General features: G+C 42.6%; 3 protein-coding genes across 3 annotated transcripts; all 3 read right to left on the bottom strand.

Moving 5' to 3' along the window:
• Positions 1-4,596: 4,596 nt before the first annotated feature.
• Positions 4,597-8,489, bottom strand: tlr5b (toll-like receptor 5b). The gene is made up of 4 exons (XM_030047011.1): positions 8,442-8,489; positions 5,919-8,208; positions 5,171-5,259; positions 4,597-4,830 (listed from the first exon to the last, which is right to left on the bottom strand). The coding sequence occupies exons 1-4, from the start codon at positions 8,487-8,489 to the stop codon at positions 4,597-4,599; spliced, it is 2,661 nt and encodes an 886-aa protein (XP_029902871.1).
• A 2,248-nt stretch (positions 8,490-10,737) lies between these two features.
• Positions 10,738-12,898, bottom strand: thbd (thrombomodulin). Its single transcript, XM_030047016.1, has one exon. The coding sequence runs from the start codon at positions 12,715-12,717 to the stop codon at positions 11,023-11,025; it is 1,695 nt and encodes a 564-aa protein (XP_029902876.1). The 5' UTR covers positions 12,718-12,898; the 3' UTR covers positions 10,738-11,022.
• Positions 12,899-14,474: 1,576 nt separating this feature from the next.
• On the bottom strand, positions 14,475-18,294 carry LOC115356025 (thrombomodulin-like). The gene has a single exon (XM_030047017.1). The coding sequence runs from the start codon at positions 18,243-18,245 to the stop codon at positions 16,578-16,580; it is 1,668 nt and encodes a 555-aa protein (XP_029902877.1). The 5' UTR covers positions 18,246-18,294; the 3' UTR covers positions 14,475-16,577.
• Between the last annotated feature and the right edge of the window lie 5,240 nt (positions 18,295-23,534).

The raw sequence follows: 23,534 nt of genomic DNA, 5'->3' as shown, positions 1-23,534 counted from the left end.
AGGAACTCCAAGATAAACCTTATCTTATCTCTCACATTAAGGAAGTAAATGAGCGTTGCTGACTATGGATCCCTTAGACCTATCACCAGTTTGTGAACACCTTTAGAAGTTTGCACCCCAAAAAATGAAAGCGCTCTAGTGTCTGCTGTGCTTTTAAAGTCACATCCCTGCTTGGCTTGCTGAAACCAACAGTCTCTCGCCGCTACATCCCTCAGAGTTGATGGGAGAAGCAGTCCTGCTCCCATTAAAACTTAATAGTCTTGACATCTGCCCAGGTCTCTTTCTCTCTGCAATCCCCTTTTCCCTTGGGAGACATATCCCCCTCCAGCTGGGTAAAGCATATACACTCAGTGGCCACTATATTAGGTGCATGTTGCCGGTATCTGACAGGACGCCTCTTTTGCCCCCACAGCAGTCAAGATTTCTCCGGGGTTGAATCCCACAAGTAAAGACTGAATGATTCACTTTTATTCTCTCTGATCCTCTAATTTTTCCTCTAATTCACGTGCTTCTAGGCTTGGCTTTGTGCATTTCCTTAATGCCATCATATGGCGCCTCACGCCTTATCCTGCAGGATTTTCCCAACGCTTCCTCTCAGGAGTGAAGCGCATGAGCCACAATCTGCATTTTTACCAAGTCCTTTAGCCTCAGTGGAAACAAATCTGCCAGTGAGATCAGATTATCCCACTTGTTTCCCATGCTGATCGACTTGTTTCCTTATTTTTCTTTCAGCAAATGTCATTTTCTCTCCTGGCCTATCTGCCTTATTCCACTTTGTTTTGATGTAAATGTACTTCCTCACAGAAAATTTCCCTCAAACAAGTGAAAGTGCATTGGAAACAACTGGGGTGATCTCATCCAACAGGCAGATTTTTCTCCCACTTGTTAGAAGAAAAACACGATTTTAACACTGAATACGAGGCTTTTGTGTATAAAAAGTGAACTCTACAATCTGGACACTGCCTCAAGGTACAAGATGTGTGATGAGAGGTTCGCTGGAAACTTTGTAAATGGTTTCAGTGAGCAGGGAGGAAAAGTACCACCGTGCAACACTGCATGGAGTTGCCTCTTTCCTCTTATCCCCTCACACACCTCTGCCCCTTTTGCAAATAAACAAACACTATAAAACACATTGCATAAGTAAACCACCCACACTGGGGCTGCTTGATCCCTCTGTGTAAAAGGAAAAGTCTTATTTTGGATCGTACAGGGACAGTTTGTGCTGCTCTCAGCCTTGAACCTGCCCAGGAGGATCGGGCGCCTTTCTTCTTCTCTTCCACTAAATCAAGGTGGTGAAGATGAGTCCACTTCCCTCAATGGATTCCTCCTCAGGCCTGCGTGAGCGGCCCTATAATTATATTTGTTTAAACACAGGTCAAATATTAGCTGGATGGCCGTGGGGCAGGGTTTATTACATTTCCTTGTGAGGGAGAATCAGAGAGCCATGTGTGTCTATTCTGAGTATATTCCTCAGGCCTGAAATAACTGTGAAGAAGCCAGAGACCTGGAGAGCTTGTTTACCAAGTAAATATTTGCTTCCACTTTTCAAATTGGATTTTGGTGGAGCCAAATGGACTGGGCCAGAAGTGAAAACTTGTGGAAGTGAAACAGTTTTTTTTTTTTTTTTTCTTAAGTTGGAGTTGATTTTTTTTGTCTTTGCCCAGTTTATGGTATTGAGAGTCACAGTATGCCCGATCAGCTTTGTTATCTTTTACGATTAAGGAAGCAATCAGATTTTATCTAATCTGTCACCTTTAAAACAACATAAAATTACAATAAACAGAAGCATTAGATATTCTTAAGGACAAAATCTCCTGTGCTTTTGAAATCTTGACTTATGAATTTCAGTCAGCAAATTTAGTGATTTTGTGATGATTTATTTCTTCACCTTTTGCTTTGAGTCACTATCAAGTTCAATTCTAAATTGTTTCATTACACATTGTCATATGACATTTTTTAAAATGTGACACCTATTAAAGTAAATCTCATTCATTCATAAGTTTTTTAAACACTTCGAGAAGTTTGCTTACAAAATAATATCTAAAAATTGTGTCTTAGTTATCTTAAGACCCTTATTTACAAGATGACAACATCTGAGGTGATATATTCAGTTGTTTTGAAATACTGAGTGAATATCAGAGAATATTAGATATTTTTTTAATGCATACACAGCATTTTAATTCAATGTTTGAAGGTTTGAAACCCTGCAAATACTGTTAAAATTTCTCTCTCTCTCCGTCTCCAATTTTATGAGCAATTTGCAAAAATTTCATTGCTAAAATATATACAGTTTCAGTTGTCATCCCTACAATATGGTCTCAATATCAATATTGAGTAATTCGATCAAACATATTGCAATGGTTGATTTTGTCCATATCGTCCAGCCCTAGTTTTGATTAAAGTTTCAATCTACAGTCTTAAACCGAGAAACCAGCATTATGTGGGACATTATGTTACAACATTTTGAAGTTCTACAGTGGTCAAATCCCAGGATTAAAATAAACAAATACAAAAACAGATGTAAATGTTAAACTGGACTTGGATAGAGTGTAAAAGCATCACGGGCCTGCGGAGAGAGGCCGTGTCCATATTTGTCCTGATGCTCAGAGCAGCCAGCTCATGCAGAGCGGGCGAGAGAGCTGAACCAAAAGGAAGGAAGTTTTACTCCGTCCAGTAGCTTCCTGTTTTCAGACATCAAGGTCAGATATAAAGGAAGAAGGGCAAAGTCACATTGGATTCACTCTCGTTTTACAATCCAAGCCATGTGACATCTCTGAGTAGAGATTTTGTTAGCAGCTGCTGTTCTACAGATTTCCACTTTAAACAAAAAAAAAAAAGTCCACCTTGAATGTGGTGCCCACATAAATTCATGAAATATCAGGCATTTTTTGTTCACTATAGTGTTCCAGACTAAGGTTTTACAGCTCAAAAGGATCACCCAGCCTTGAGATTCAACACTTCCACATAAACAGGTAAAACTCTCCATCTAGTGGCAGAAACTGAATTAAAACTGAGTGTCAGTCCAAAGGGCTCCATCAGGCACAAGAATAGTTTCCAGCTGCCAAGGATTCAGGTTTTAAAAACATTGTTGATAGGATTTCAGCAAACAAATTGTTTTAAATCTGAACACTTGCAAAACTGATAACTGATTTTGTGATTGTTACGATTACTTACCCCTCGAAAACGAGATGGTTCATCTCAAGGGGCTATCCTAATAAAAGAACTTATAAGACTTATGATGCAAGGTAATCCTGCTTCCATTGAAAGGATGGATTAAATGTAAATTTAGGGTAATTATACATAAAGAAATTGCAGTGTAACTGGTGAGGATTTGGAAGGAATAAAACCCGTAGACATTCATCTTGAATACAGATTTAAAAAGGAAAATGAACAAAATCTTACAACTGTCATATTTTTCCTCGCACACCCAACTGGACCAGGATGGACCAGCTGGAGTGTCAACAAACGACACTCCTATTATCCTTTATTTTACCACATATCATCACTGATAGCAGTGATGATACAGTGTATGTGGTAACACTTGTATCTGTTACAGAGAAAGCAGAGATTATACATCTGTTTTAAATCCATCCCTTTACATTAAATGAGTCATTCATATTAAATGAAGCAGAGGTTGACTGATATGGACTGACTGCAGTGCAGCACTGCATTTATTTTTTTCATGAGAAATTTAGTCTTCCTCTGACCTGGAGCGACCAATGTCTACCAGAGAAATTCAGTCATTGTATTTGATTGCTTCAGATAGCTTTGCGGCATGAGCTGGTTTTCAGACAAAACATAGAGTGTCCCTGTAATTACCAATGAATGAATGAATGAATGAATCAGTAAATAAATAAATGAATTAAAACTAGGAGTAACACTTGCCACTGGGAGGTATCACAGAAAGAGGGAAGGCCCTTCCAGGCTGAAGAGTGCAATGAGCGGCGAGTTGCCAAAAACTAGCTGCAATCAAATAGATTCAGTTATCAGATTCAACAGATTCCACACTACTCATATGAAATATGAATGTTTCTTGTGCCATCTGTGTTTTTTTAATATCATTACATGTGGCTGACATACTGTGGTGTGAGACAAAAAATAAATAATAAAAAAAAGTCAAACTGATTTTTTTTTTTTTTTTTTTTTTTTTACAAACACTAGTAGAGCAGTCAGTAGCAAAGAGCAGGAGAAAAGCATCCAAACAGTTCACAGTGAAAACAAAGGGAGGAGTTTTGATGCCACAGACTTCTGTTGAAAAGGGTTAAGAAGATTTTTGTTTTGCCTTTTCCTCCTCTGAAGTTACTGTGCCGTGCAGCTTTGACACCACATTTACTCCTCAAAGTTTTTTACTTCATGTTCATTCAACAAGTACCATTTCACTCTACACACTATGTTCAGTATTTACACAAATACAGATTCTCAAGTACACAGGCCTAAGAAACCAAATCACAATAACTTCATATGTTATTAAGATCAGAACACAGGGTTGGACAGCAAGCAGCTAATCAGGGTTTAGTGACTTGCTCAAGGACACTTCAGCAGGGTGGATGTTTGATGTTGTCCTTCCACAGGACAAGCTCATGTTTGCCCAAAAGATCACATCTCCTGAGCTCTGACATGCTCTAATTCGATGCCGTCCTCATTTTTGGGTTCAACGTCAACCTGCACATCCTCTGCTCGCTTTTTTGTCTCAGTGTTTTTGAGTATGTGAGAGACGAGCTTTTCATAAAACCACTCCAAGTCCTGCGTGTCCTCCGGCCAGACGAGGTATTCTCTCCTCTGGACGAAAGCCCTGATGGCGTTGTACTTCATCAGCTGGTAGTGAGGCACCTGCAACTCAATTCATCACAGAGGAGTTTCAGATCAGTGATGCAGGTTAAGAACCTCAGTAAGCATTGTGTAATTGAATTCAGTTTATTTCAGTTTAGCTACTGAAGGAAGAAAAAAAATCAGCCTTGGATGTTCCTGAATTGTTACACAAACCGAGCTGTGCGGCTTGTGGAGGCAGAAGTTATTTCAGAGCGCAAAACCCTTTCTAGATGAAGGCTCCTACTGTAGGGACACTCATTAGATTGATCCTTTTGTTTTTTTGCCTGCTGTGGAGAACAACTCTTTTTGCCCAGGTATAGTCTCCAATCAGCCAATCAGCGATCAGCAGTCAGATACACACCCTCTCTACCAGCAGCATGATCAGGACATTCGACAGCTCCTCCAGCATGCGGCTCTGAGCCAAAGTGAATGCCTCCAGGCACCAGCCGTCTGTAAAAGACATGACCCAGTTAGTTTACGGTGTTAGTGTCTCCCTTATTTTAGCTGTCTAATCTGATCCTTTCATCTGTTTGATTTTAATATTTATCTTTCCTTTTATTCTTTCGAAATAGTTTGCTTTTTCTTGCAAAGCGCTTTACATTGCACTCAGCTGTATGGAATGTGCTATGTGAATAAACTGAACTGAAGTGAAGTTTTCTATTTCAAAAGCAAAGATGAGAAAGAGAAAGAGGAGATGATTGACAACACTTAGTATTATAGCTGTTCAAAAAAAATGCTGCAGCTGTGTATGGGTAGGATTATTTTCACAATTATATTGACTCTCTGGTGCCTTGAATGTGTATTGTTTATTCTCATCATTTTCATAGGATGACATAACATCTACATTTTAGTGCACTGTGTTAAGTAAGTGAATTTTAAGTAAGTGAACTAATGTTTTAATGAACTGGAATGTGCATTTAGAATTAAATTGTTTAGAGTCAGTTCATCATCTAATTTATCAGTATTATCAATGATATTGTGTATATTTTCTTTGTCTACCCATGGCTTTTGTATTAGGTTGTATTTTATGTTCTATTTATATATTTCCAGTCAGTTTTGTTGATGCCAATTTATTTATTTATTTAGTCAGAAAGTCAGAAATCCTGTACCTTTCAGGAACTTCTTTGACACAATGCACACGGTCTTCCTGCTGCTCCACACAGCATCTCTGATGTTGGAAAGGTGATCCTCACCCGGCAGGAAGTCTCTGGCCTCGAAACAACAACGGAGGATGTTGCCCTCTGAAAAATGGGTGTCCAGCTTCTTTAGCAAAGCAGCCTCCACCCACTTGTAGTCACTGTCACTAAAGCAGAAGTAGGCGTCATACTTGACATCGCCTGCAGAAGGTGCTACCTTTGGGCCCTCGAGAACCCTGCCGACGATCTTTTTGTAGACAAGGAATATTTGGCCACGAAGATGAGCATAAGCGATCACACCGATGATGAAGAGGAGGAGGAAGAGGCCGGAGAAGATGAAGAGAGCCAATCTTAGATCTTCGGCGGCCCTGTCCTCATCATCGCATGGCTCGATGGTGCTGTAATAGTCCAAGAGGGAGACGCCGTATAAATCAGGAGGAAACTCACACTGGAAGTGCCCAACAGGAATCAGGAAAGTTACATTGGTCTCATTCAGCCACGTTAAGAAGCTCTCAAGGTGGCAGTCGCAGTGGAACCGATTCATCGCCAGGTTGATAACGCTGAGAGACTGAAAGGTCATGGGGTCAGGGGAGGCCAGGAAGTTGTTTGAGAGGTCCAGTGTTTGCAAGCTGGTGGGAAATACATCTGGCTGCAGATAGGTCAAAAAGTTAGAGGAGAGGTTGATCACGACTACTGACCTCAGGCCTCTGAAAATCCCTTGGGGCAGAGCCGTGAGCGAGTTGAGTCTTAAATTGAGACCGATCAGATTCTGGAGGGAATCAAACAGGTCAAGACACCTGCCCTGTGCCCAAATTATCTGCAGGGAACTGTCGTGAAGATCCAGCACTTGCAAACTGTTTGAATGAGACACTGAAATGTTGGGATTTTTACACCATTTGATGAAGTTGCCGCCATAGTAGAATCTCTGGAGACGCTTGAAGCTGGAGAGAAACACATAAACGTCCTCCATGTTTGTTAATCTGTTGTTCGCAACATTCAGGTAGATGCTGTTGCTGGCTAACGTAATGATGGCGCCCTGTGATGTGTGATCCAACTTATTATCATCCAAAAAAAAGTAATCTAATTCAGGTAATGACGCAGGGGAGCCGAGGTTTCGCAGCGAGTTTCCTGTTAGCCGTAACGTTTGTAATTTGGGAAGACCACTGAATGCCCGATATTCCAGTACACCAATATGGTTGTAAGACAAATCTAACACTCTTAGGTCGGTCATATCAACAAACATGTGAGAGTATATTTCCCCTAGGAGGTTGGATGACAGGTCAAGCATTTGTAAGTGTCCTCGAACACCATCAAAGGCCCTCCTATCTATCCGATTGACTTTATTATGGGAAATGTCAATTATTATTACCTCTTTGAGTGGACTAAAAACGCCCTCCTGCAAAGCAAATATATAGCTTCTTGTCAGATTTAATATTACAACTGAACTATTGTTGAGACTTTCAAATGTGTAGCGGTCTGGATCAGTGAATCTGTCAAACCCAAACCCTCTACCAATGGGTCCCGACAGTCTGAGATCACCAATCTGAGTCCCTGCAATCGCTCTGAAGAATTGTCTTGACTTCTCTGTGCTCAGCTCATTGCGGGACAAATCAAGCTGATTGAAGGATATTCCTCTGAAAGGATTCCCACATTCTTCCCAGTCAAAATCTGCAAGAAACATGTCTCTGAAGTAAGTGGACTCCAAGTTCAGGAGATGGAAATATTTGTCCCGGAAAGCAGCCAGGTCCCGCTCGCATATCCTATTGATCCTGTTCAATTTGAGGTTCAGCTTTGCCAAGTTTATCAGGTTTAAAAAGAATAGTGCAGGGCGGAGTCTCTTTATCTGATTACCGAAGAGATTAAGACTTTCTAAAGATGAAAGCGGCTGCAGATATTGTTCCTCCAGTATGGACTCATTCAAATTGCAATAATACAACTCGAGGATCTGTAAGTTGTGCAGTCCCACAAATGCCTTCGGCTCCAGCTGAAGGCCAATATTGTAGCCTAAATTCAACTTAGTTAGCTTTTGTTGCCTCAGGAAAGCATTGTTCCTGATCCTAAGTGGCACATTCTGCTTTCCCAGATCCAGCTCCTGCAGCTCCTCCAGGTTGGAGAGGGAGGTGTGGTTGATCTCTCTGATATTGTTCACCTCCAGGAAAAGATGGGTGGTGTAGGGAGGCAGAGCAGGAACCCAAGAGTGCCGCTGGAAGGCACACCAGGCTTTGGTGTTGTATAACTGGCATGAAAGGTAGCATCTGGGTACCTGGATGTAAGACGATTACAAAAAATAATTTGCTCAAATTTGAACACACCGTTCATTTCAGCAATTTACACATAGGGAATGTCATGCCTTCTCGTCCCTAATTAAAGTAGCCTTGGCTGTTCACATAAGTACTCTGTGCTAAAACAAACAAAATTTCCTTTGTAGAAATTTCTCAGTGAATCCTCTATGTCCTGTTCATTTAATTTGTGCTGAGTGTACTGTTACACACCTACCTGTAAGTACACACAGATGACAACTAATTGAAGCACCAGCTTGGACATGATTGACCTATGGGGAAGCAAAAGTCAAACAGTAGCAAGGTTTAGAGGAAGAGATCTTGTAACATTGACACTGTGATGGAAATATCACAGCGGAAAATTCAAAATTCAGAAACACAAGGGAGAGGCGAGCACAGTGTCTTTCAGATTGTTTACAGTGGCCAGTTCATGGTTCACCAGGGCGGCCTCAGTGTCACAGCGCTGAGTACACAGTCTGTTCCTGTCTGACAGCACGGGGCTTTGATAATGAAAAGTCCACATGTTGGGCTTCAGCTAATAGACTTTGCAGGTGATAGGAGGCTCCATTGGCTAAAATACAGACTGTTCTGTTAGTTACCATGCCTGTGGAATGTGTGATGCACTGAATTTATAAGTCCTTATAAGTCCTCACAATGCCATCACATAAATCCCAATTTATTTTTCATGAAATCAAATACAGCAAAAATTTCACTCTGAAACACTTGAACGCTGTTCCAGCCACTGGAGACCTTGCATCTCACAGCCTAGTATAGTTTTGTAGATAGATAGAAAACAAATAAGAGTGCATTTTGCTTAAAAAGAGCACAGAAATTAAAAATTTAAAGGCAGTAACTGTAGTTTCAATTCAGTTGTACATGTTTTGAAATAACATGAAATCTTTAAATATTTCTCTGTTATTTTATATTAGTAGAAGATAACAGGATAGCACAGTTTCTCAGCAGAATATTGTGGTAGGGGGCGATGCTGCGTCACCTGTTTTCCTCCGTGCTGCTGTGGGGACGTACTGTGTGTGTGTGTGTGTGTGTGTGTGAGAGAGAGAGAGAGAGAGAGAGAGAGAGAGAGAGAGAGAGAGAGAGAGAGAGAGAGAGAGAGAGCGCTTTCCAGTCCTGAGTTTTGGATGACGTTATTAAGGACAGCACTTTTAATCCGGAAAACGTGCGGACAGAGTAGATTTACTCAAGACCGCCGCAAACTGGTGTTTTTCAAAGGCGTGGTCTGGCTGGCTGTGTCAGTCTGAAGTCACAAACAGAGATTTTTTTCCCCAAACATCTGATCGAAACATGGTAACAAAGACAAATCCGACACAAAAGTGCCTGTCCGGAGCCTATATAAATCTAAAAACTGTTTACCGCTAGAGATAAAAAAAAAAAAATAAAACACTTACCTGTGTCAGTTATGTAACGTCTGTGTTATGGCTGTGTTATGTATCTCTCCTTCCCCTCCTGGGAACTCAGACCAGCCCTCCCAGTGACAATATCCCAGTTACTTCAACAACTTAAAATCTCCATTGACTCCAAACGACTTGATGTTGATTCTGCTTTGTCTACAAGAGCACTCTCTCTCTCTCTCTCTCTCTCTCTCTCTCTCTCTCTCTCTCTCTCTCTCTCTCTCTCTATGCGTGCGTGTGTGTGTGTGTGTGTGTGTGTGTGTGTGTGTGTGTGTGTGTGTGTTTGTGTGTCTTGTCTGTCTCCGTCTTGCGCACAGGTCTGTACAATATTTTGCAATAGGCTTCCCCAAACTGGGCCTTTCCTCTTTGTAAATCGCTTCTAACACAGCCTGGATTCTCATGCGGACCAGAGAAGTACATTTATTCACCTGCTCTAATGTCAAATAACATCAACATTGCGAATTACGGCTTGACTCACTTTAATCTCCAGGAGGAATCATATTTTTATGAAAATATAGGCTAAAATACAATTTCATATTTCTCAGATAGATATTAGGCCTACTGACATCGATATTATTACAGGATTTTTTTTTTGTAATGATACAGGGATGGAAAGTGGGGGACTTGAGTTTTTCATCTTTTATTTATTAGCTTATTTTGCTTTAATATAATCTAAATCGCTGCAGCAATATTGTGGGTTCTTTTAGAATTCAACTGCGTTTCAAAATGCATGCTATTAAAATAAGAGTAACATAAATGTGTGAATGCGGTGGATATTTCATCAGACTAAGCAGAAATCAGTGGGAGGTTTAACGGGGGTCAGTGAGGGGCTAAAATATTGTTCCCCTATTTTACTTCCTAAAATCAGGGTTTAACAGAGTCACTGAGTTTCAACAAGACGTGTTCTGCCATCCGTACACACATCTGGTCAAACTGTCAGGCAGGTTTAGTCCACTGGGTGGCGCCGTCATCCTGTGTCTGAGGGAGGAAGTCATGGCAAAGGACTGGGTGTCATGAAACAGTGAAAAAACAGACATATCTCTCAATCTCAGTTTCATAATTTAATAGTTTTCCGATACAAACTTTATCAACAGTTCTTGTGTCACTGTTTGTGTACATTGCAGCTGTTTAGTGTGAACTGAATGGTAGATATGGCCACTTTTCTGTTTCAAAACTGTGGATTCCTTCTTTAACGAAAAATCTCTATAATAGGCATATAATAATCTTATAGGGACTTGTCTCTGTAGTGTCCTTATCTCCTATGGCTTCATCATAATGTTACTGTGCGCTTCCTCTTGGTACAGTTCTTGTAGTTTTGTTTTGTTATCCTAATATTATGTATCAATTATAGTTCTTCATAAGCGACCCCAGATAAGTGGACATTGACATTCATGCGTCTTGCTTCAGCGGTCTCTCCGAGGCTGCTTTCTCATTCTTGTTAGTGGTTACTTGCTGTAAATCGTGAGCCTCATCCCTCCGGGCTTTGAGCGCACCGGCGCTCTCCATTTTACCCCGTCTTCTGAGGATGTGATGAACCACAAAAACCAACACCAAGATAACCACGACTATACACACTATGATCCCCAGAAGACCCCCTGCTGTTACCTTGGAGGGTCGCCTTGTGGGCTCTGGATATTTCACACTGGGTGTTGTGAAAAAGTATGGAGTTGTGGCTGCTCCGGAGCCCTCCCACCCATCCGTGTCTTTATCCGTATCCCCGTCTGTCTTTCGGCACTTGAACTGGTCAACTAATTTGTAGCCTGCGTTGCAAGAGCACACATACCCCCCGTAGGTGTTTTCACAACCTTGCTCGCAGTAAAACATTTCGCACTCATTGAAGTCCAAGCAAACCATCTCGTCCTGTCTCTCCTCCAGTATGTACCCATCTGGGCAGTCGCACTGGTACGGATTATTGGGGTCGCACTCTGCAGGGCATTCCGCCTTACCACAGTGCAACTTACACTTGTGCGGTGTCTCTGGTATCACAATGTATCCATCAAAGCATGAGCAGTTGTAACTGCCGGGTGAGTTGGTGCAGTGATGCTCGCACGGAGCGGACACACACTCGTCCATGTCGACACACTGGTCGCCTGTCAACCTGTATCCGTCCTTGCAGACGCACTGAAACCCGCCGACGGTATTGATGCACTTGAAATTGTCCCCCGGGCACTGCCTCTCGTCCCGGCAGTCGTTGAAGTCCCTGCATGTCCTGCCGTCCGCCGCCAGCTCAAACCCTTGTTCACACTTGCACTCGTAAATGTCGCCCTCTTTCTGACAGATTTGCTCGCAACCCAGGGACAGGCATGGGTCCTTTTTGGCCACCTCACAGGTGACGTTATTTTGAGGGTTCACCTCTTGGCCCGGCGGGCAGAAGCAGGAGGGGGGCTCCTGGTGATCCGCTGCACATTTGTATTCGCAGCCACCTTCGATTATCTCGCAGCTCCAAGGCGCTTTCAGCCACTGCTCGTTGAAGCAGATGTATTTAGTCTCAGCTGGCCTGCGGATAGCGGTGCTCCCCGGCGGCAGAGACAGCAGGTCCTCACCCTCAAAGCCGTAAGGGGTCGTGTAGGTGACAGACTCGCCGCCTGTCACCTCAAGACGTTTGCACGGCTTATGGAAGCTGAACTCGCAGAGATATCCGGCTGCGGGCTGGTCGCACGGCTCCGTTGCCCATGTAAAGTTGTCCCCTCTGGAAACTGAGACACACTGGGGAGAGCAGCTGCTGTCAAAAGTTGGCGCCCAGTTGTAGTAGTCGGACTCACTGTCACCGGTCACCCACTGGAAGCCTCGCAACTTGGCGGAAGCGTCCGGACAGCCACTCGGCAGATGTAAACCGATCCAAAATCGTTCGGAAAGGCTTCCTAACAAGATGGAAAAAGTGTCGTGGGACACAGATGACCGGACTGTCATTAAATGTCCCTTCTTGTCTGCGCATTCAGTCTGAGCGGCTGTGAAATCGCTGGGACCTTGGAACACAGCAAAACACTCGCTCCCTATGCAGTATCCGTTACTCGGCTCTAACCCGCTTGCGCTTCCCATCAGTAAAGTCAGTGTAATGGTTAACAGTCCTGGAACATGCTTCATTTTGAAACTCGGTTGTACCTCTTTAACTTCACACGCATATCAAGAGCCCATAGGCTTGTTTGTTTGAAAAAGTGTTTACCCAGCCGATAGCTCGCATTTATAACCCCCCAACTCCATGTTAATGCTCTTGCCGAGGAAGGAAGTTCCCTTTTTATCGTCCTACTGCGCCGCTAGCTGTCCCTCAAAAAACTTTCTCTTCCCACCGCTGCGGCCCACCACGCACATCCCCAATTACGCACGGCTTTTACGCACGCTTGCACGCACGCTCAGGCTCATCGAGCCCACTCCCCGAGTTGCTATAGCCCCTCCCCGTGTGTAGCACAGCTCAACACTGAAGAAAATGTCCATCTGCACTAGTCCACTTTTCTCACATTCCATTCCTAAAATACTGAATTGCCTAAAACAAACAAAATCTGCTTGTTACAACACTGTAAACATTTTTCCACATTCAATTTTAACAATTAGTTTCCTTTCCCTCGGAATCTTAAAAGAAGGCATAATGAGGCAGATCCGTCTCCTCCAACTGAGAGAGTGGCATTTAATTCAACAAAGTTCTTGAAACACATTGATTTTATTTGGGGACGCTAATTAATCTCGGGAATGTATGATTTTTTTTTTTTTTTTACTGCCTTTGAGAAAAAAAAAAACACTATAGATTAAACCACTTGTTGATATGGATATTTTTTGCAGTGCATCTACCCCTCCTCCTCATTTGTCATAGCCCATCCTTGTGTATGTGTGTGTGTGTGTGTGTGTGTGTGTGTGTGTGTGTGTGTGTGTGAGTGAGAGAGAGAGAGAGAGAGAGCTCTTGTAGACAAAGCAGAATCAACATCAAGTCGTTTGGAGTCAATGGAGATTTTAAGTTGTTGAAGTAACTGGGATATTGAGAGAGAGAGAGAGAGAGAGAGAGAGAGAGAGAGAGAGAGAGAACTACTGGACCACATTACAACTATGCAGTAACTACAGATAAAAGCTGATCAAGCTAGGTACTTGTTGATTGTCTTAACCAGTCCATCACAGGGGCTGCATCTGCATCTCTGTTTGAGTTATTTATCCCCCACAAGTTCAAGTTTGCTTAGAGCCCCAACTCACTATTTACAGTCCCAAAGGGCTTTGCAGGCCCATAGATTAGAACAAACACAGACAGATAGAACAACCACAACAGGACGGTGCCACCTGACTTGAGCCCTCACAACAGGCAAGAAAAACTCCCCGAAACAGCCACAGATAGGAGCATAAAAGGGAAGAAATTTTGAAGAAGACAGAGAGAAAAGAACTGGCTTCACTAGCCAGTAAGGAGTGCAATAGATGCTGACCAGGTGAGCAAATTATAATATATAATAATAATAATACTGTTGGATTAAGTACAAATTAAACTAACTAATTATGCAAGAGCAAGAACAAGAATTCAGATACACAAGATATGAATTACATGAAGAAAACCAAGCCAAGAGAACATAGCTGTGTATGCAGGAGTATTGGCAAGGCCGTTCTGACCTTGCATAGAGCCTGTATATTTAGTTTGTAACGTTGTCCATCATAATTCAAACCTTATACTGATTCTACGTTGCTGTGGATAAGAGCATCTGCTAAATTCCTGTGATGTAAATTGTCAGCGTGCGGCAGCCTTTTGTATGCGTTTCCTCAAATGTGTATGTGCAGGTGACAAAGCAGCTATAGACACATAATGAAAGGCATTTGCTTCGGTAAAATCTTACTTTTGAAACAAATTCTTTTAATTTTTCTTTCAACGGTGACATATTTGTTTTCCATGAGAACAACAAAACATGGCAGTAAGAGAGTCTGCAATAGCCAATCTTACAGACACAAATGCACAGATCTGAATAAGGTGCAAACATATTTTCATTATTAGCTTACATTTAATACAGCAGCACAGTTGACATTCATGGTTGTGGTGTTGTTGTTGTGTTAAAGCCTGCAGCACAGCATCTGTGGACTGTAGCTCCAACACATATCTGTTATACAGCATAGTCAGCAGCATTCAGGTTAGTCAACCTTAATGTGGTTTGTAGCAGTGTCAGGGGCGCCATACATGGGGGAAAATTTAGGACAATTCCAAGGGCCCTTGCCTGACAGGGGCCCCAAAAAATAGGCAAAAACAAATATAAAATTATTATATGGAAGCGTAAAATTACATTGCAATGCTCAAATGCATATTAGCTAATCAGACGTTCCCATAAGGATAGTGTATGAGACCCCAGCTGTATACACTGTGTGGGATACATTTTACAGCTTCCATATATTGTTAACTTAGGAAATCAAAACAATGCTTTTTTTCCCCTACAATGCATGTTTAGGAATTCTATCCCCTTATAGGGCTATACAGTGTTTTTTATTTATCATATATTCTACTGGGACAAGGTTCCTACTTTCTTCTTTTTCATCAAGTAAGTCCCACAGAGTGAACGCCCTAACTCACATAACTCAAGCGATTTACTCCAAAATGTTACAGATACATTTAAGAAAATTCACTATCATCAGTGTATTGTCAATTTGCAAACTAAGGATTTAGGTTACTAACTTTGTTTTGCTATCAGTTATGTTAAAGGGAGGGGCACCACTTTTTTTTTCAATTATGGATTCTTAATTTTGGAATGAAACTCACAATTATACTTGTGTAGAAAGCAGCCCAGATTTGTTGCAGTGTTATCAAAAAAGCCTGAATAAACAGTCAGCTATGGAATTAGTTGGTATCAGAAATATTAGCAATAAATACATTCAAACACAAATGGACAGTGGTCAGTGACAATGCCAAATACTCCTTCCCATAAATGCAAAGTGCAAGAAATAGTTACATCTCATGAGCAAACATCACTCGCCTTGATCCAGTGTGCCCATGTAACAAACAGCAAACTCTAGTACACAATTTGTGTTGTACAGTAAAAAATGAGGACCCTTCGATGAAATCTTGTGGAAGTGAAGCAAAAACTGTTATGTTATCAAAAGCGTAACACTGTAAAGACAAAGCTGACATACTTCACAAGTTTTACAAGGTACATAAAAAAGTATATAATAACAGTTTCTTATATGAAAATATGATCAAGCAAACCGTGAGGCAAGTCAGTTTGACCCCTTTTGTATCGCAAAGGGTTAAAATGCAGCTCACTATCTTCATGATTACAGTATTATTAGCCAACAGCAATATGCAACAAAACATGACACCGATGCTGTCATTACCAAGAGGCCTGTCAGTCAGGGAAAAAGTGCTGGTTAGATTGCTGGAACTAATTACACTTTGTGAAACCTAAGTAAATGATGGACAACAGTGCTGGGACTTTTTAGTACCATAACCACAAGTAGCTCTCTGGTTTACAGCAACATTTCATAACATAGCCAATCATTCCCTGTATTTTACTACTGCCCAATAACCAGCATGGGGGCACTGTAGGCCTAAATGAAAAGGTAGGGTAAAGGTATTCTCAAAAGAAAGAATAAAATTGGTTGTTGGCAGCTTAACAGTGTGCAGACCTCTCTCCTCTGTACCCTAACTGGTGATAATTATCAAGCAAAGATTTACCAGATTCACAGCAAAATAAGTTATTCTTTTTGATGGGAACTGATCTGTGTTTTTACTTTATAGGAGCACATGTTCAGGCGTGAAGAGGAGGCATTTGTGGCTTATGAATTAAATACAGAGCCTACAGTAACCCCGTTGCCCACATGAGCATAAAGCCAGAAAGAGTGAGATGAATGAAGCAGGACTTCTGTGTGAAGCCAGCTTAGAACTGCCTGTGGATTATCCTGAAAGAGTCCGATAGATAAATTTGACAATGGTGATGAATAAATGCTTAGGCCTATACAAAAACATGAAAACAAGGAGCATATTATCAGTGCTGCAACTACAGTTTCTGTGAGTCATTCTTCCACTGTTTGTCAAAGGAGAACCTCTTATACTTTTCTGTTGTCACTTGCTGCAAATAGAAAATATCGACATCTGGCCCTTTGAGGGAGGCCAGCTCCAGTTTGCCACAACGCTTGAGCGCGTTACGGACCACAAAGTACAGCAGCGCCACACTCAGTGCCATAAATACTGTTATACCCAGGACACTGCCGGCCTTCACATAGGCGGGCACTGCAGTAGGCTGGACAGCGACTGGTGTGCTGTCATGGTAAGGTGGTGTGGAGCCTGATCCTTCTTCAGTGGATACACACCGGTACGCTTCCTGCAACTCATACCCCTCATCACAAAAACACTCATAGCTGCCTAATGTATTCAAACAGGTGTGCTCACACGGCCTCTCATTCTCACACTCATCTATGTCAGTGCAGATGTATGTTGCATTTCTCCTGTCTTGTATGTAACCATTGGGGCAGTAGCACTGAGGCTCGCCCCCGCTCTCACTGTTAGGGATGCATCTGGCGGGGCAGTCCTGTTCAGTGCAGTGCATCTCACACTTGGTGGGGTCTTTGTTTGACACTTTGAATCCCTTCCGACATTCACACTTAAACACCCCGTTAGATATGTTACACCGCATGTGTTCGCACTTATCACAAATTTCAGAGTTCACGCACTCTCCCGCCACCTCCGTAAACCCCTCTTTGCAGGGGCACTGAAACCCACCGGGACTGTTCAAACACTCGCGATTTTCGTCTGAGCAACTCCTCTCGTTTTTACACTCGTCCACATCTACACACCCCTTCCTGTCCGCCGCAAGTGTGTAGCCCGGGTCGCACCTGCATGCGTAAGTATCGCCCTCGTTTTCACACTTGTGCGCACAGCCTGCGCACGGGTCCTCTTCGCATGTGATTTTATTGGCGTGGAGAGGTTGCCCCGTCGGGCAGGTGCAGGAGTGTTGGCGATTTTGAGAGACACACTTGTGCTCACAGCCGCCCTTCATCACCCCACAGTTCCATGGGGCTTGGGCCCAGTTGCTGGAAAAACAAATGTACTTTGAAGTTAAATGTTTGGCGTCTGTTTGTTGCAAAACAACGATGCTTCCCTGCGGAAACACCTCCCAATCGTTCGCACTGAAGCCCGTCGCCGTGGTGTAGTCCACATTTACGTCCTCATTCACTGGGAAACGCGCACAGGGCTCCTGGAATGAATATTGGCACAGATATCCTTGTAATTTGTCACGGCACGACTGCTGCCACCACGTGGAGTTACCCTCCTCCGACACGGACACGCACTCTAGGGAGCAGTCGGTGTTAAATCGGCTCCAGCTGGTAGAATCGGTGGCACCGTCCCCAACGACCCATGTGTAGCCAAACAGCTGGGACGCTCTGTCTGGACAGCGGCCATCCTGCAGCTGCAGCCCAATCCAGTATCTGCCGCCGAGCCCGTCGAGTAATGTGGACAGGATCTCCTGCGTCCGGAGGGACTGCAGCGTCAGTAAATGTCCACCGAAGTCTTCGCAGCTTTTCTGGGCGCCTGGAAAGTCGCGTGACTCCTGGAAAACCGCATAGCACTTACTCCCGGCGCAGAGTTCGCGTCGAGAGACAGCCGCTTCCCCCAGCCTCCAGAGCACGGCAGCGCAAAGAAGCAGTGCCTGTGTTGCCGGCCTCATCTTCTGCTCGTAAGAAATGCTTCTTTTGTTGACTCGGGATAAAACGCTCGGTTCGGCGATCCGGCACTGGTACAACAAGTGAATCCTGAGTGAACCCCCATTTATAAAAGCCTCCAACTGTGTGTTTTGTTGGACAAGGCAAGGAAGGAAGTTCCGACCGAGCCAGTGGTTAAAGCTCTGGCGTGATTGCTCAACCCCCTGAGCTGTCCAAAATCCTTATCTCAAAGTGGCTGCCCCCATCAGTGTACACACACACACACACACACACACACACACACACACACACACACACACACACGCCGCATGCACACACAATCACATAAACCTTTGGAATGACAATATCCTGTTTAGATGACGTATATATATACAGACACACACACACACACAAACACACATGTCATAGCAAAATAAGTTATACTTTCTATACTTTACTATATATACATATATAACAATGGGTTAATTAGTCTGCTGTAAGAACTAGAGATTTCTCCCAATAAATAAATAAATAAAATGATGATGATGATGATAATAATAATAATAATAAAGCACTGTCATTGAAAAGTAGCCATACGTCCCTCAAAGTGCTGGTTTGTTGTCAGTCAATTGATAGAAGAGTAAGGAACATAGTTCCCCAGTGTTATCCAAAATGTGTCGTCGTTTTTTTTTTTTTTCGATATACAGTTGGTTCATAGGGCTATTAGTGGTATATGGACATATTAAACTTATAACACAACATGTCTTTATGAGTAAATAATTGTTGATTTGTCAGCGACAGTTATTTAGATTTGGCAAGTGCTGCTTGGAGCCTCGGTGGTTCACTCAAAGAGCTGGTATGGCTCTAGTGTGGCTGTGTTAACTGAAGTCTGATGAGTCAAGACTTACAACCACTGGAGTTGTGTTGATTTTTACCCTCGGAGCCACAGCGCATTAAGACTGACAAATCTGCTGGACCAAGATTCAAGCTGTGGCAGTTTTCAGAGCTCAGTTAGGTCAAGATTTAACTTCCTCTTTTCCTCTCCATCCTTACATCATAAAATGCCCCACACACCTTCAATTCATCCGGTCTTGTGATAAGGAAACAGGCAGATTCATCTCACTTTCTCATATCCTGACTCACAAATCATTTCTCACTTTAGAGCAGGATGACTGAAGCAGAAAGCCAAACAGTGATAATGCTGATTTTTATTTTATCTGGTGAGTGTCAGTTTATTTTAAGGAGTCAAATAATGTAAATTATTTACTGCAATATCCCACAGAACTCTGCATTTTTCGGAATATGTGACAAGAAATGGTTTAACCTGCCACCCTGCTTGATGAAAATGAACAAATTATTTGGTTGTTAGAAGTTTAAATTGAGGTTTGGGAATATCATCAGCCTCAAGGAAGGAATTCCCTCCCGGACAGACTGACTCAGGTGTCTGCAGGGAAGTAAGGAGCCGGGAGAAGGATAAACTTCCAGTAAGTCAAAGACAATTGTCTAAATATGAAATCTAATTTTAAATCAGTCATCATGCATAAACTATTGGTTGTGTCATTTCAATGATGCTGGCAGATGTGGAAGAGACGCCTGGAAGTATTTTCTCTCAGGGGAGAAAGTTACGGGACCTGGAAGAGGAAGTAGGAAAGAGTGGGCTTGACACTCTGCGGAATGGGAGGGGAGACTGTGGTGCAATATGTCAAGCACTCGATTATGTAAATGGGTTAGTTATTCATATTCTCATTCATTGAGCTGCTTTGTTTCTAGGTGTCATTCTTGGTTGAGTAAAGGTATAGGAATGAAAGTCATGTCTGAACAAGTTCCACCCAAAGAGTGACTCAGTGGATGTAAAAGGTGGCGGTATGCCTCACCACCAAGTGTGTGTGTGAAAGGTTTTAAATCTCAAAGAAATTGCCATCTAGATGTGTATCACAACTGACAGGAGTGTATTTGAATCCACATTTGGAAACCGGAAACCTTTACAGCATAAACTGCACGGCCTTTTCTGTGAACACTGGTCCATGTAGGCTGGGAAAGTAAATTCAACAAAGAAACAAATAAAATAAAATAAAATAAAATAAAATACATCACTGGTGTCATGTGAAAATCCTTTCACTGTGATTTTTGTGTTGTTTTTTTTTTAACTTCAGGTGATAGATTACAGGTTCATCTATGAGTTTATGAATTTCTTGGTGTAATGAAATCCTTGTGAAACCTAATTGAGATATTTAAAGCTTCGTGGTGATTAATCTGAAAACAAGGCAACGTTTCCCCCTGAAAAGTTTTGGCGATACAAATTATCACTTCGCAGAAATGATGTGGTGTCGCTTAACCTTCTGATTCCAGGATTTTCGAACGCCGTGAGGACTCGACTACAACTGACGGCATTGGGGATGATGGGATTCAATGCTATTTCAGTGGCTCCTCATTTCCCCTCATGAAAATGGGTGGGGTGGGTGGGATGGAATGGGGTGGAGGGGATGTGGCCAAGGCGTACAGGGAGGGGAATCCTTTGTTCAGTCAGTGGAAACAAAATAAGCAGTTCAGTGTTTTTATTTGATGAGTGAATGATTTGATTTCGAGAGTCACAGTGCTGCTTCGGGTGCCTGGCAGTGGGCAACACAGACTCAGTGAACCAAGGTGACAAACACGTTGTCTCGCGTCATAAGACGTCAGTTTGGCAAGACAAGCCCTGACCATGAAATATCTCAAGTGAATGTTCTCCCCTGATCTCCATCTAATGCCTATTCTGAACTTACCCAGGGGAAGACGTGAAACGTGCCCGCACACTGTTTATTTCTCTTAAATCAAAGATATCCTGACAGGGAACTTTGCCTGTTCTTTCCAATGATCACTTACTGGTGTGACTGTGTGTTTTCACTGTGAAACCCTGTGATATCGTCAATTCCTTGTACGGCTGATGTCGGTGCCAGTGACAACACGCCCACTATAGTCTTGTTTTCTTTTTATTTGTGATGTTAGGCTACGCTCCTAAGTTAATCCACAGAATACAAAATGTTCTAACACCAGGGCTCTGGAAGTAAAAATCCCATTTATTTTCCCAAATGCAATGTTAAGCTATGTGATGAAGCATATGAGAATTTCCAACAAGAAGGTCTGGAAGGGCTTGGAGCTCTCCCAGTTGAATTATCAGTGTCAATAAATACCAGTTGAAACAATTCAGAGCTCAGACTATACATAAAAACTTAAGGAGATTAGTCAGCTATGAGTGCCGCAGTGCATTGCCTCAACAAAATTCCAGTTACCCAGTGTTTAAAAATCCTTTGGCCCAGAAGAGGAGCTTTGCAGCTTGTCAGAAAAAAACTCAAGAACAACGCTGAAGCATTTCACTTCAACAGAGCCAGGTGAGCCAGGCTAACGACTCCCATAGACTTCAAGCCCTTCTGCTAAGCAGGAACAGGAAATGCACAGGAAATGTTAAGGAAGTGAACCACTGGATGTACAGAGGTGTAAATGGTATCAAAAAAAAACTTGTCTCGCTCTGGACAAGCCGGAAAAAGGGTATTTTGCCTAAACGTTGGCATATTTCTTTAAAAGTGAAATTCCAAATGGGGAATTGTAGAACCAGCAGCTCTGCCTTTCATTCCCCTCTATTGGTTAACTTTATTTGCAATGAGTGGAGCCAAAAGCAACCACAGCTTTTCCAAATGCAAATAAGCTTAACTAACCAGAATGGCAAAAATGGCAATTGGGTCAAAATATTACTTATAAAAATAAAAATAAAAAATAAAAATACCCATAGCAGCAAAGTGTTCTGTTTTCATTCAAGGCAATGGCTGTCCTGATGTGAGGTCAGCAGGCTGCCTAGTTAACCTACATAAGTCAATATGACTAGACTGCATTTTTTTCCAGTAAGTAGCAGCGGTGCTATAGCCTCATAATATGAGCTACCCCCCGTCTTACTCTGCTTTTTTCCCACTGCGCTTTAACGTCACCTAGCCAAAATGACTGTGGCTTCCAGGCTCATTGAGGCTCAACTCAACCAAAGAGATTATCTCTGCCCCCGGAGCGGTTCTGCCCCCGAGAAATGTTTGTGCAACTAAAGCTCCCATTTGCATTAAGCTACCTGGCAACCCTGAGGAAGCACACGTCCAACTTGGACTGTACGTGGTATTTTGATAACCTCAGCCGTTAAGATTTCATGGTCAGTGTCACGGCAGCTGCCAAAAGAACGGTGAACACACGGCCAAGTGCAACACAGCGAGCAAGTGTGAGAGCTGTCACCAGCAGAGGAGGAAAAGGAAGGCGTTTCCCCGTCCTGGAGGAGGATGAAAGGAAAGAGTGGCGAGGTTCATTTACCCTTGACATTACGCGCACACACACACACACACACACACACAAACCTACATGTGCATAAATCTACGTACACACAAACACACTACCTATAAATCAGATAATGCTACAGCCTCTGTCTGTCACACACATGCACAGACCTACACACACACACACACACACACACACACACACACACACACACACACACACACACACAGTCATGATATGTGCACACACTGTACACTCGCCCTGTGCCACCCACACCCTAAGGAATTGAGTAAGATCTATTACTAGGCCATATCAGGGGTGGCACATCTTAAACTACACACACGCAACAAGGGAACACACACTGGGCAAGGGTAACGCACTGGAAAATGAGATATCATGGGTGGTGTATCCTGCGGTGGGCACACACACACACACACACACACACACACACACACACACACACACACACACACACACACACACATGTACACAAATAGATGAACTTTCCTGTAGCATACACCCCCTGCAGGAAGTGGTCAGTCTTTATGTAAACTTTCGTATAGGAGACAACGTGGACTTGTAAAAGGTGCTGCATGCATGACGTAAAGACACACTCACACACAAACACACTCACACACACACACACACACACACACACATGCATGTAAGCAGTGTCTTCTGAGAGCTTTGAACATGTGCGTACAATCAGTTTCCTGCAAAAATATATTGTATCTGAGGTTAACTAACTAAAGCAGCTGGTTCTTTCCCCCCAGTGTTCTCTCTACATCCTGGGGAGTTTTATCTCCAAACATGGAGACAAAGGCAAATGCCCACACACTAAAAACAAGAACAAGATATGTAAGGACCAGGTTTAGAATATTTTATGATTTCCCATTTTGTTTCCCCGACTAATCTTCAAACCTGATTTTGTTTGCACTGCATTTCAGTTAGATTTAGTTTAGCCTTGGTTGGTTTTCAATGTTTCATAAAATGTCTTTTTTTTTTTTTTTTTTTTTTTTTTGGTAGAT

This window comes from Myripristis murdjan, chromosome 24 (assembly GCF_902150065.1).
Source record: "Myripristis murdjan chromosome 24, fMyrMur1.1, whole genome shotgun sequence".
NCBI lineage: Eukaryota > Metazoa > Chordata > Actinopteri > Holocentriformes > Holocentridae > Myripristis > Myripristis murdjan.
This window is presented reverse-complemented; position numbering and strand designations above follow the sequence as displayed.